The sequence below is a fragment of the Oryx dammah genome, unplaced genomic scaffold (genome assembly GCF_014754425.2).
Source record: "Oryx dammah isolate SB20612 unplaced genomic scaffold, SCBI_Odam_1.1 HiC_scaffold_13, whole genome shotgun sequence".
NCBI lineage: Eukaryota > Metazoa > Chordata > Mammalia > Artiodactyla > Bovidae > Oryx > Oryx dammah.
Genome location: NW_024070197.1, coordinates 12637039 through 12650621, shown reverse-complemented (window position 1 = coordinate 12650621; position 13583 = coordinate 12637039). Strand labels below are relative to the sequence as shown.

Below are 13583 nucleotides of genomic sequence, written 5' to 3'. Positions count from 1 at the left end.
CAAGAGCCTGGGTGCCCTGCAGGACTGGTCACTGCAGTGACCTTGCTGCTGCGAGGCTCTGGTTTCCTCTCTCTCAGGCAGGGTGGTGGTGATGGTGCCCTTCTGTCTGGGGTAGGAAGGGCGTGACAGGACCCTCTGAGGGTGGGTTCCGCAGATGCGCTGACCAGGCCCTGGGAGTCAGGACCACATGCGATTAGAACCCAGGCCTGGCTCCTGGCCACCCAGTAGCCTCAGCCTCCCTCTTCAGCTCTGGGCGCCAGTCCTGATAGCCTCCCTGTTAGGGGACTCGGGGCTTCGCTTTCCTTGGCCCTGGTCTCCACAGACGCAGTCTTCCCCAGACCTCGGATAGCCCCTGACACTGCTCTGAACCAGCCTGGTGGCTCCTGTCTCGTACAGAGAGCGGAGTGCTCGCTGAGGCCCGCTGGGTCCCCATCCCCGCCCCTCCGCCTCTCCTGGTGCCCTGGATCCAGCCCAGCCTGTCCCCCTGCTGTCCTGCCTCTCTGCTCCCCTGGGCTACTGCCCCCTGCTCTCTGTCTCTCTCATGTGTATCTGCACCTGCTTTTGAAGCCTCAGGAGTGAGAACTGGCCCCCATCCCCGTGCCCCACTCTCCCCCACCCCCACTGCTGCTTCCTGGTTTTGACGCCCACTGGGGTGACCACAGCCCCAGGCTGGCGCGGGTATGGCCTGAGCCACTGCTGCCCCCTGGTACACCCCGTCCTTGCCTCTCGTCGGTGCCTTTGCACCTGTGTGCAGAGGAGAGAGCCCTCTCGGCCGTCACCTGACGCCTGGCATCGGGTTTCTGTGCCCCTTTGTGCGGCCGGGGTGGGGGAGCAGTCTCGTTTACCCCACAGCCTCTTCCTGGGAGACTGGCGCCAGCTGCACACGGGCCTCGCTCCTCACAGCTCACACCTTCGCCCTGGCCCCTGCCTCCCCCCGGGCCTGTCAAGGTCACGTGAGAATGGAGCCGTGTTCCAGTTACAGAGCAGGACAGGTCGGAGTGTGCATTCCAGCCCGGCTGCTCCTGACTCCATGACCTTGGACAGATGACTTGCCCTTTCTGAGCTTGCTTCCCCTGATTACAAAGTAGAAATGTACCTGCCAGACTCACAAGGTCACGCAGCTGGCAGAACGAAACTGCATAGAAAGTGCTCAGCATGGTGGCTTAGACGGAGTAAGTGCCCGATGCCTGGAAGTGGTGGCCGCAGCCACCATCGCCACTTTTACCAGCTGTGTCTCCTGCTGAGCCAGGCCCTGCATTGGGCAGCTCCATGGCGGGTGCTCTCATGTCCCTCTCTCCTGAGACCCTCCAGATTCCCTTTCAGAGAGGGAAAGAGGTCATTGTGTTCATCACGGCCTCACAGGATGAGGGTCAGAACATGGGTCCTCTTACCTGAAGCAGTGACCTCTTCGCATCCCACTCCCGGCGCCTGGGGGTGCGCCCCTCACCGCACCGCCCCTGCTCTCTGACGGCTGCTTACACCAGCCCCGGCCCAAATCAGACCTTGGCAGCCGTGGCTATGGGAGCTGGAAACACACACTCACAGGCGTGTCCCCCTCGCACACGCCTCACCAACTATTCCATCACTCAACAGGTGCTTTGTTCTCTTCTGGGTCCCCGCCTTCCAGTGTGGGGACAAAACAGGGCAGTGACGGCCAGCCGGCCTCGAGGAGCACTCTGGAGCGTGAGCTCGGCCCTGGTCTGAGGGGTGTGCTGTGCTGACTCAGTGCACACTCACCCTGGGAGGAGTCCCGCTCGGCCCCGTTTTTAGGGTCAGGTGGTTGAGGTGCAGACGTTCCGTCGTTTTCCTCAGAGTCATAGGGTTTAAGTTGGGAGCCAGGACTTGGCCCCAGGCGTTCTGGCTCCGGAGCCCGTGCTCAACCATGCCGCAAGACCCCGTGTCTCCGGTGAGCTGCATCCAGGCAGGGCCTTCCTGAGCTCACGGGGGCAGGGGGCAGCCAGGCCCCAGGCCCCCCAACTGCAGGCTGGAGCTGGGCCCTCACCACTTTGCAGCCTTGCCCTCGGAACCTGGGGGCAGGGCTCTGACTCAGGCCTCCCAGCCTGGCCCAGCCTGGCGGCCAGTGACCTCACCATGTGAGCGGTTCTCCTCACCCTAGCTCTCCGGGTCCGCTTGCTCGTCTGTGGGTGCCTGGCTGCAGCCAGAGGCCCGGCCCTTTGACTTGCAGTGGCCTTGTGGTTCTGTTAAGGCTGGACAAGTCGAGGGCGGATGACCCGAGGTGGGGCCTTGATGATTTCGTCACAGCATCACAGATGAGCAAGTGTGTGTGGGCTGGTCGTGAGCCGGCTGCCCAGGCCAACTCCCGAGCCTGTAAAGTGCTTGGGTGGCGCCTGGCACGGCGGAAATGCTGCGTAAACGCTCTATGTAATTTGTCCGAACCACCTGTACTGCCGTTTCCTTACCGTGTTCTTTTTTTTAATATTGGTTCATTAAAAAAATTTGAATATGTTTCTTCTCATTTATTTCCACTGATAATCTATGCAAAATGCTGGTTTTGATTTAATAGTTCCTTTTTCTTATGTATGAATGAAATGCCCATACATACTGATGACCTCAAGGTCCTTCCCAATCCACCTGACACTCACACGTGCCCATGGGTGACCGACCAGGCCTGGGGACATGGCTGGTGGTGTGCTGTTGAGAAAAGCAAGGTGGGGCCGGGGGACCTTCAGGCTGAACCCCGCTTCTGTTCCTCTGTTTCACCCCATTGCTGCCCCCACCTGGAATGTGTGTCTCAGCATCAGAGGAAAATGACAAGACACAGCTATCATTCTTTTTGAAAAGTAATTTTATTGTATTTGCGTTTGGGGTTGAGCTGGGTCTTCGATGCCACGCGCAGGCTCTTCTCCAGTCGCGGCAAGTGGGCGTGCTCTGATTGCGGTGCGTGGGCTTCTCGTTGCCCCCCGTGTCTTCTCGTGTGGCAGAGCAGGGACTGTAGGTGCACGGGCTTCGGTAGTCGTGGCGCACAGACTTAGTTGCTCCACGGCATGTGGAATCTTCCCGGATCAGGGATCAAACCCACATCTCCTGCGTTGGCAGGTAGACTCTTCACCACTCAGCCACCAGGGAAGCCCGCAGTTGTCATTCTTGTCTGCAGCTGCTCTGGGCCTTGGGCCCCAGGTCTCCGAGCCTGTCTCTCCTGCCCCTCCTCTCAGCTTCCCCTGCTGCACCCGAGTGGGCAGGTGCTGCCTCGCCCAGCCCTGGCAGTGACCTTGTGTGAGGCTGTACCGGCATCGAAACCCCACGGGCGCCTTGCTGGAGGAGTGGCTGGATGGTACCTGTGGCTGGTGTGGAGGTGGCAGGATCAGAGACCCTGGCCTTCAGACTCACCAGGAGGTCTCTCAGAGCAAAGACCAACCCAGTGGGTAGGCTTTCAGGGGACATCAGGAACCAGAAGTCCTAGGCAGTCAGGGAGGGCTTCCTGGAGGAAGCAGTGTTGGAGCTGGACCCCTAGAGGACCAGCTGCAATTTGAGAGGTTGCTAAGGGCTCGTATTTCCTGCAGACTGTCTAGGATACTGAGAACTGCTGGTTAACAACCCCATGTGTACCCCGTCCCCACTTCATCACCACAACCCCACCTTGGCCTGGGGGCCATTACTGAAGGGAGTGGGTCTCAGGGAGCAGTTTTTGCCTTTTGGCCATCGGGTAAAGCCTGTGTACACTTTCTTAGAGTGACTTTTTTATTTTTATTTTTTAATCCTGGAGTGGGTTGCCATGCCCTCTTCCTGGGGATCTTCCTGACCAAAGGATTGAACTCGCGACTCTAGAAATCTCCTGCATTGGTGGGCAGGTTCTTTACCGCTGGTGCCACTTGGGAAGCCCCGTGGAGCAGCGATTCTTAAAGGCGAAAAACGGGATTTATAAAGGGTACAGTTTACTAAATACCTTTAAAATCATTATATAGTATTTATACTCATCCTCATTGACACGTGAAATAACAGGACATAGCAGCAGCTCGGATGGCTCCCAAAGCAGTGATGAGCATTCAGGATCTGCAGGAACTGTTACGTGACGTGAAAACATCTGCCGCTTCTATTCATGAGAGTGTTAGGGTCTGCTAAAGAGTGTTTCTTTTCTCTCTTTTTTGCCTGTAAGAAGAAAATGCTAAATTACTTCACAGTTCAGCTAGTGAAACTAAAGAGGCAATTTTTCTCAAGTTCATGGACCCCCTGAGGGGTCAGTGGCCCCCTGCTTGGCGGACTCCCTGAGGACAGGCCAGTGCCAGTCCCCCCTCCCCCAGAGCTGGGAGCCACCGGGCACGTGATGGCATGGCAGCGAGGGCAGCTGATGGGAGAGGCTGCTGGTCACCTACAGCTAGCTTCTCTCAGGCTCCATGCTGCCCACTTCCCTCAAGAAGGAAACGAGGGGTCTAGGATGGAGCCTGAGCCCTGGGGAGCCCGGGGCCTCTACAGGCTTCTTTCCTCTAGCATCCCTACCTAACACAACAGAGAGAGTTCCGGAGCAGGTATTCGGCTCTGCCTGGCCCCAGGGAGGCAGCTTTCCTTCCCTGGACCTTGGTTTCCTCCGCAAGAAGTCATTGTGCTGTTTGATAGGGTCAGGTGTTGGGCTCCTGGCAGAGTGGTGGCCGGAGGGAGCGTCCCCTGGAAATACCTGCCCAGAAGCTCTACAGAGGCTCCCGCAGGTCCATCCCCTGCCCGCCCTGCAGCCCCCGTGTCCGCTCCACGCTTACTGGCTCCCTGCACCCAGCCTGACTCCGTGCCTCCCCGGCTCAGAGCCCTTCCTTCCTGCACTCCTGGCTGCTGCTGCTGCTACTAAGTCGCTTCAGTAGTGTCCGACTCTGTGCAGCCCCGTAGACGGCCTCCCACCAGGCTCCTCTGTCCCTGGGATTCTCCAGGCAAGAACACTGGAGTGGGTTGCCATTTCCTTCTCCAGTGCATGCACGTGAAAGTGAAGCCGCTCAGTTGTGTCCGACTCTTTAGCAATCTCATGGACTGCAGCCTACCAGGCTCCTCTGTCCATGGGATTTTCCAGGCAAGAGGACTGGAGTGGGGTGCCGTTGCCTTCTCCGGCACTCCTGGCTGCCCCCGGGCAAAATCCAGGCTCTGACAGCCAAAAACTGGTCTTTTCACCTGGTGTATGGCTAAACAAAATGCATACCTGGACATTTACTACGCAGCACTACAAAGGGGCCGAAACTCAAAACTGTTCCGTTCCAGAAAGAAGCAGGCCGCCAGAGGCCACATACTGTTTACCATCGTTGTATGAAATGTCCAGAAAAGGCAAATCTGTGCAGACAGAAAGGCTAGCCCTACCTTCCACGTGGTAACAGGCCCCGAGATTCCCAAGGACAAGCCTGTGCAGGTTGGGTTTGGGCTGCACCCCTCGTTCATTTGGGGAGCCACTGTCCGCCTCCTTGGGGCGCCAGGGCTGTATCAGGGATTCTGACTGCTGCCGTGTCCCTGGGGCCCAGGAAGCCCGGTTCGGTGCTGAGGGAGTTTCTGGAGTGAGGAATCTGAGAGGCAGTGTGGCATCACAGTTGAGGGCTGAGTTCCAGCTCCACCACTCACCAGCTGTGTGACCTTGGGCAAAGTGCTTCACCTCTCTGAGCTCAACTTCCTCATAAGGTCGGAGTGTGGCCTCATTCTCTCATTCAAAGGAAACCACAAATCAGACATCTGCTCTGGGTCTGGCCCTGTGCTGGGTGGTGGTGGGGACCGTGGGGGAGACCGAGGGAGCCCCAGTCCTGCCCTGCGGGGGCTCCCAATCTAATGGAGGAAGTAGCCGACGGGTAGAAAACTGGCGTGACATTAGTCGTATGATGTTTATGTGAAGGTGTTTGGGGAGCTATGGGGAGGTGTGGGAGGGTGGGCTAACTTGGTTTGGGGGCGCCGGGAGACACGTCCCCAGAGCAGCAGTCACAGCAAGGGACCTCAACAGCAGGACTGAACTCAGTGGGTTGTTGGAAGGAAGTTGAGAGGGGAAGGGGCGGGGGGCAGAGGGTGGTGGGTAGGAATGGATGAATGAGGCCCAGGGGGTGGAGCGTCACCTGCCTGGGTCTTCTTTGCCTACAGCCCAGAATGTGACCGTGGACGAGATTATTGGCGCCTACAAGCAGGCTTGCCAGAAGCTGAACTGCAGACAGATCCCCAAGCTCCTCAGGCAGCTCCAGGTATGCCAGATGACGGGGTGGGAGTGGTCCCTGGGGTGAAGCTGCCCTCCCTGTTACCCCCAGCACCCTCTGGGCTCGTGATGTCTGCCCCAAGCAAGAGAGGGTACACAGAACACTCCTCCTCCCCAGCCTAGCCAGCCAGCCAAGGGCTAATGTAAATATGTCTTTGAAAATCCTCTTTTAAGTGGTAAAACCAGTCAGGCTCTTCATGAATATTTAAATAAACAGTACAGAATTATATAAAGTAGGAAATTACTTGTCAAGAATTATCTGCTCCCCAAAGAAGTTCTCTTCCTCAGGGGAAAAGCCATGTATATGAAATTTAAAAGTCTGAATGACAAAAATAATGTATATTCTTTCTTTTTAAAAAGTTCAAATACTGCAGATACAGAAAGCAAGCTGTTTCTCAATTCTTGCCCAAGTCCCATTCCCAGGAGTGCCCCCTGGTGGCAGCTTGGGGTTTTCACCCTCTAGACTTTCTGCTTTTATAAATGGAGGAGTCACTGTCCAGAGAGGTGTGTAGTAGACATGTGGGCAGGTTCTGTTTTTTTGTATGACTAAGGCCTTGCTGTGGGGCTTCTCTGGTGGTTCAGCCCATAAGGAATCTACCTGCAGTGTGGGAGACTCAGGTTCGATCCCTGGGTTCGGAAGATCCTCTGGAGAAGGGAATGGCAACCCACTCCAGTGTTCTTTCCTGGAGAATCCCCATGGACAGAGGAGCCTGGCAGGCTGCAGTCTGTGGGGTCACAAAGAATTGGACACGACTGAGCGACTAACAGACACACACACAGGGCCTTGCTGTGCCTCTGGCCTGCTCTCCCTGGTTGTCACTCGCAGGTCGCCTGTCCACCCTGGTCGTGTTGGTAAAGCACTGCCTTAGTGCCTTCCCTCTGGATGGGTCATTCCAGAATGTTCCAGGATTGCTTGTTTCAGAGCCCTGGCTGCCCCACTGTTAGGGACAGACAACCTGACAGCCTGGTCAAGGGCTTCCTGCCTTGACCACCGTCCGCTCTGCTTTCCCAGGAGTTCACGGACCTCGGGCACCGCATCGACTGTCTGGATCTGAAAGGTGTGTGTCTGGAAGGGGCCGGGGGCCCTTGGGTGGTGGGCAAAGCTGGGGCCTCCCTGGAGGTGGCCGAGGGCAGGCAGAGCTGGGCCAGAGAGAGGTGTGGGCGTCCCCGGAGGTGAGACAGGTGCCTCGAGCCGTGGGGAGGCGGGAGGGTCTTTCCTCCCTGGGTTGGCCAGGAGCCCGTACTTCCACCCAGCGGCCCGCCCCACGCGTGAGTGCACATGCTTAGAGATGCGCCCACAGATGCGCATGCGCCCACGGCACTCCGTCTTGTCTCAGGTGAGAAGCTTGACTACAAGACCTGCGAGGCCCTGGAAGAGGTCTTCAAGAGGCTGCAGTTCAAGGTCGTGGATCTGGAACAGACGAACCTGGACGAAGATGTGAGCAGCCCGCCACCGCCCATCCCCACGCCCTGAGCTCCCTGCCCCTTAGAGGTCTCGGGGGAGGGCATAGCAGAAAAAAGGAACTCCCTTGGACAGAGGCTGGCAGGGCCTCTTAAGGAGCAAGATCAGGGAGACGGCCAGAGCGCCCAGAGTGGGGGGTGGGGTTGGATTCCGGATGGGGCCCAGAGAAACGGTCTCACAGATTCACCCCAAGGATGGGGCTTCCTAAGCAAGGGGGGATACATGGGGAAGCAGGCCTGAGCGGAGGCGTATGGCCTTTGGGGGTCTAGTGCCTCAGCCCCTGCCTCCTGGCTTTCCTGGGCGGCCGCGACCTGAGGCCGAGCCCCGCTGTCTCTGCCCAGGGTGCCTCAGCCCTCTTCGACATGATTGAGTACTACGAGTCGGCCACACACCTCAACATCTCCTTCAACAAGCACATCGGCACCCGGGGCTGGCAGGCCGCCGCCCACATGATGCGCAAGGTGGGCACCTCTGGCCTGCAGCCTCTCTTCGTAGGGCCTGGTTCCACAGCCCTCCCTTCACCAGCCAGTGTCCCCCGCTGTACAGCCAGGTGGCCCTGCTGTCCATGAGGCTGTTGGGATTGGGGGGGGGCCGCCCCCAGGGGGGGGAGGGCGGGGCCAGCCTGACCCCGCCCCTCACGCACCTGCCTCGCAGACAAGCTGCCTTCAGTACCTGGACGCCCGCAACACACCCCTCCTGGACCACTCGGCGCCCTTCGTGGCGCGCGCCCTGCGCATCCGCAGCAGCCTAGCAGTGCTGCATCTGGAGAGCTCCAGCCTGTCGGGGCGGCCCCTCATGCTGCTTGGTGAGGCCCCAGGGCGGCGTGCTGCTGGGCTCGGGCTGTTGGCCAGGTCCCCCAGGCCTGGCCGGTCACAACCCCCTCCCCCTCTCCCCCAGCCACGGCCCTGAAGATGAACATGACTCTGCGGGAGCTGTACCTCGCCGACAACAAGCTCAATGGCCTGCAGGACTCGGCCCAGCTCGGCAACCTGCTCAAGTTCAACTGTTCCCTGCAGATCCTGGACCTCCGCAACAACCACGTGCTGGACTCAGGTGGGTATGTGGTCCCTACCTGACCCCTGCTTCAGTTCCCCGGCACCCACTGTGTGGCCAGCCAGTCGCTTGTGGTGCTGCTGACATGGGTGGCCAGGACAGTCCCAGCCCTCCCCTCGTGCTGATGGTGCAGATGGGGCCAGGCTGTGGGAGCCCCAGGGTTTGGCCCCGACTTGCGATGAGGGAGGAGGGGACAGCTCAGCTGTTCCTTCAGGGTGAGGTGCAGTATTGACCAGATAGTTGATATTGGGATAAAGGATCAACCAGAAGCTGTTCAAGGTGTGCAGGCAGGGACCTCTGGGTGGTGGTGAGGAGGCTGGGCTGGAGCCAGCCATTTAAACAGCCTAGGGAAGAATCCAGGCAGAGAATACCAAGTGCAGAGATCTGAGGTAGGAAGGAGCTAGTGCGTGCATGCTCGGTCACTTCAGTCGTGTCCTACTCTTTATGACCCCATGGGCTGTAGCCCACCAGGCTCCTCTGTCCATGGGATTTTCCAGGCAAGAATACTAGAATGGGTTGCCATGCCCTTCTCCAGAGGATCTTCCTGACCCTCTGATAGAACTCCCATCTCCTGCATTGCAGGCAGACTGTTTTACTGCTTAAACCATCAGGAAAGCCTGGGAAAGAGCTTAGATGTTATATATCTGGGGGGAAGAGCCCCAGTGAGCCCAAAGGTGAGTGAGCAGTGAAGAGGGACTAGTCACAGGGCCTTGTCAGTGTTAGGAATTTGATTTCATCCTGGCTCACTGTTGAGCAGAGTCCCAGGGGAGGGAGGTACAGGATGGGGCAGCAAGTCCAGCGCCTTCCTCCAGGGCATCTGGCCCTGGACACCATGGTTACTGAGCACCTACCACATTCAAGGCCTATTGGCTCCTGGTTCACAGCAATGAGTGAGGCAGAGGTCTCTGTCTCAGGAGAGACAAAGCCAAGATACATTAATAATGTCTGTTAGATGGTGAGACATGCCGTGAAGAGAAGCAAGCCACGATGGTGGACAGAGCTGTCTGCTGAGGGTAGGCTGGCCAGGACTGTCCTGTGAGTGGGCGAGATTTGAGTGAAGATCTGAGACAGGTGGAGGAGTCCTTCATCTACTTACCCAGGGGACGAATGATCCCTGGGGTTGGGAAGCTGTGTGTACCAGGTCCCAGGTAGTGGGGCCAGAGCCTGTGGGGCTGGGCAGGCCGGGGCGGGGCTTTCTGAGCACTCTCAGGTGGCTCTTGGCCAGCGTCCCCCGGGGAGACTCCCCGACCCCGGACAAGACCTGCCCACGGGCCTCCCCAGGTCTGGCCTACATCTGCGAGGGCCTTAAGGAGCAGAGGAAGGGGCTGACGACCCTGGTGCTGTGGAACAACCAGCTCACGCACACGGGCATGGCTTTCCTGGGCATGACGCTGGTGAGTCGGCTGGAGAGGGAGGGGGCAGCGTGGCCCCTCCAGCACCTCCCCCGCCCCCCTTCTTCCTCCTCTTCCGCGGTCTCGGCTCATCCTGCCAGTTGGGGAACCTGGCCTTCCCCGCCAGCCCTGCGTGGTCTCTGCTCCGGCCCCTGCTCCCTTTTCCTCTGAGGAGGGCAGCCCTTTCTTCATTGCTTCTCCACACCCAGCACCACAGCCTAGTACAAGACAGTGCCTTGTGCCAGGGGAAAGCGTTTTGCACAGAAAGTTAGCATTCCTGGGAGGCTTCAGTAAGTCCTGAATCTCTTCATCACATGGTATTCAAAGCAAGCCCACAGGGTACAAGGCCTCAGGCCCAAGTTAAGAATTACCCACAGCCAGGCCTGGGCCCAGAGCCCTCAGGAGGCTGGCGAGGTCAGAGGCTGGACACTCGGAGGGCTGAGGAGTGGACAGGGCAGCTGGCACTTGGGAGATTTCTGCGTACACGAGGGATTCGGCCCAAAGCAGGAAGGTGCCGGTGTTCGGACTGGGGGCACTGCCAAGGAGAGCCTGCCTCTTTCCTGACTGGCTTCCTGGGCCTTTCCTGGCTCTTGTGCGCCAATCCCTCCAGCCGCACACACACAGCCTGGAGACACTGAACCTGGGCCACAACCCCATCGGAAATGAGGGCGTGCGGAACCTCAAGAACGGCCTCATCGGCAACCGCAGCGTGCTGCGCCTCGGCCTGGCCTCCACCAAGCTCACGTGCGAGGGTAGGGCGCAGGGGATGGTGGGGCCGGGGAGGGGGGCGGCCAGCCGAGCGTGGGCCCGTGGCCAGCCCCTGCGGTCCCCCTCCCAGGCGCGGTGGCAGTGGCGGAGTTCATCGCCGAGAGCCCCCGCCTCCTGAGACTGGACCTTCGGGAGAACGAGATCAAGACAGGCGGGCTCATGGCACTGTCGTTGGCCCTCAAGGTGAACCACTCCCTGCTGCGTCTGGACCTCGACCGTGAGCCCAAGAAGGAGGCGGTGAGCGGGCTCTTCCCTGCCGGCAGGTGGGGGGCGGGCCGGGGACCTGCTGTGGGAGGCCACCCAGAGCCCGAGCCCGGCCCGCTCCTCTGCCTGCAGGTGAAGAGCTTCATCGAGACACAGAAGGCGCTGCTCGCCGAAATCCAGAACGGCTGCAAGCGCAACTTCGTGCTGGCGCGGGAGCGGGAGGAGAAGGAGCAGCGGCTGCAGCTGTCGGCCTCCATGCCCGAGATCACCGTCACCGAGCCCCAGCCGGACGATGAGCCCCGGGAGGAGCCCGCCGCCGAGGCGCAGAACGGGGCGCCGGGCCCCAGCCCTGGGCCGGACTCAGACTCAGACTCAGACTCTGAGGGGGAGGACGGGGACGAGGCGGATGGGGAGAGGGCCGAGGCCCCCTGCCCCGCCCTGGTGCCCCCCACGGACTCCCTGGGCCCTGGGGACAGGAGCCCCCCAGGCTGCCCCTCCTCCCCCGCCGAGCAGCGCATCTCCGTGTCCAGCCCAGGCTGGGGCCACAAAGTGTTTGTGGTGACCCGGGTGGAGAGTCCACCCGAGAGGGCAGAGCCTCCTGTGCCCCCTGCCCCTCCTACCGCCCCCACCCCTCCTGGTCCTGTGTCCCCACCCGCCTCAGCCTCCCCGCTACCCTCACCTTTCCCGACGCCCACTGAGGCCGCCAGCACTCCAGACCCTGGGCTGCCTGAGCCCCAGCCACCACTGCAGCCACCCCAGGTGGGGCCACCATTGCCCAACGGCCTGAAGCCTGAGTTTGCCCTGGCACTGTCCCCAGAGCCGCCCCCAGGGCCTGAGGCCAAGGTGGGAAGCTGTGGCCTGGAACACGGTGAGAGGCGCCCTGGGGCTGGGTGGCGGGGCCCCTGGGTGCTGTGTGTGACCCTGGGCAAGCATCCACCCATGGGGTGCCTCAGTTTCCCCTTGAAGAAAGTGGACCTTGACAGGGGTGGGTGGGACTGGGTTCTCGGTCCCCGCCATACTCCCTTGGGTCCCTGGGACTGCAGTCTGAGGGTCTCAGTGGCCCCCGGACCTGTGCTCCCTTAGGAGTCTGGCTCAGGCAGGGCTCCTGCCCCCAGCCCTCCCACCTGACTGGAGGCCGCCCACCCTTCTCCCCCGACCCCCCACAGAACTGAGCTGCTCCAAGAACGAGAAGGAGCTCGAAGAGCTGCTCCTGGAAGCCAGTCAGGAATCTGGGCAGGAGACACTGTGACGCTTTAGGTGTGGTGCGGGCCGGGCCCGGGGTCCGGGGGGCCGGTGGCGGAGCCCCGGCTCTGACAGGCTCCCCTGCTTCTCTCCTCCCGAAGCTCCCTGTTACCCGTCGGTCTTCGAAGAGCTGAGGCCAGAGCCATGAGAATCTGCTCACCCTCACCCCCAGCCTTCTGAGGCCCGGGACACCAGAGGGTGGGGGCCTTCCTGGGACCCTCGCCCACCTGCCCACACAGCAACACTACACGGGGTGCAGGAGCTACAGGGGTGGCCCTCCCTGCCCTGACTGAAGCACTTCTATTTATGTGTCGACACTCGAAGACTCTGGGCTGGGGGTGGAAGGGAGGAGGAAGTGGATGCGGTCTCCAAAGTCATGGGGCTCACGAGGCCCCAGCACCTCTTCCCAGGGGCCCATTTGGCCAGGCTTGCCCCATCGAGGGCAGAAGTCCTAGGTGGTGGCGGGATGGCCCCCCGGGGCCCCGGGTGCGGGACCAGGCCGGAGGCACGGCTTGGGAGGGGCGGTGAGCGGTGGTGGTGGTGGTGGTGGTGGTTGGACTTGGTGGAGCAGCCCCAGGCAGGGTGAGGGCCTGGGCTGGAGTGGGTGGGGGGGAGACGGGAGCCGAGGATCAGAGCTTTCTTTATCTTAAGTGCAATAAATCTTTCAGGGAGCTGGGGTGGGGAGCAGCCAGGGCTTGGAGACCCTGCTGTCCCGGCCACGTGAGGCTGCGCCCTGAGAGGCACTACAACCCGGGGGTGGGGGGGGGCGCGGGGGTGGGGTGGGGGGGAGAGGGCGGGGGAGGGGCTGCTCCTGTCGGTGCAACTCTGTTCACACCTTTTCTAATAAACCAGAGCTGGGTTCCCCATTTGCCTGCTCTCTGCTTGCGCTGATCCTGGGTCTCCTCTGTGGGGGCTCCGGGCAGAGGGAGGGGAGGGCAGGGGCGTGACAGGTCCCGGCTGCAGAGCATCCATGGGGATGTGTGGAGGCCATCCTGGAGAAGAGCCCCGAGGTGGGACGGGCAGGAGTGGGTCTTCCCACCACAGGCTCCTCTGTGACACAGCCAGTTCATCCCTGCTTCCACTCCCCTCTCTTCCGAGGAAATACCTTCCGAATAACTCCCAGCTTCAGGTCCAGCTTGGGTTCAGAAGTCATTGCTCTGCCCAGTCAGACTCTGTGACCCCCACAGACTATATCCGCCCAGGCTCCTCAGTCCATGGGACTTCCCAGGCAGGAATACCCGAATGGGTTGCCATTCCCTTCTCCAGGACTCTTCCCGACCCAGGGATTGAATCCGGGTCTCTG

General features: G+C 60.5%; 1 protein-coding gene across 1 annotated transcript in view; it reads left to right on the top strand.

Annotated features, from left to right (window-relative positions):
• PPP1R37 (protein phosphatase 1 regulatory subunit 37) overlaps positions 1–13148 on the top strand; it is a 37013-nt gene extending 23865 nt beyond the window's left edge. Inside the window, exons 2-13 of the mRNA XM_040252526.1 lie at positions 6052–6149; positions 7173–7218; positions 7498–7598; positions 7964–8083; positions 8277–8427; positions 8520–8675; positions 9957–10069; positions 10677–10818; positions 10905–11071; positions 11171–11906; positions 12205–12295; positions 12382–13148. Coding sequence (XP_040108460.1) covers positions 6052–6149; positions 7173–7218; positions 7498–7598; positions 7964–8083; positions 8277–8427; positions 8520–8675; positions 9957–10069; positions 10677–10818; positions 10905–11071; positions 11171–11906; positions 12205–12287 — 1913 coding nt within the window. The 3' untranslated portion in view covers positions 12288–12295; positions 12382–13148. The remainder of the gene's footprint in view (positions 1–6051; positions 6150–7172; positions 7219–7497; positions 7599–7963; positions 8084–8276; positions 8428–8519; positions 8676–9956; positions 10070–10676; positions 10819–10904; positions 11072–11170; positions 11907–12204; positions 12296–12381) is intronic.
• Positions 13149–13583: the final 435 nt, after the last annotated feature.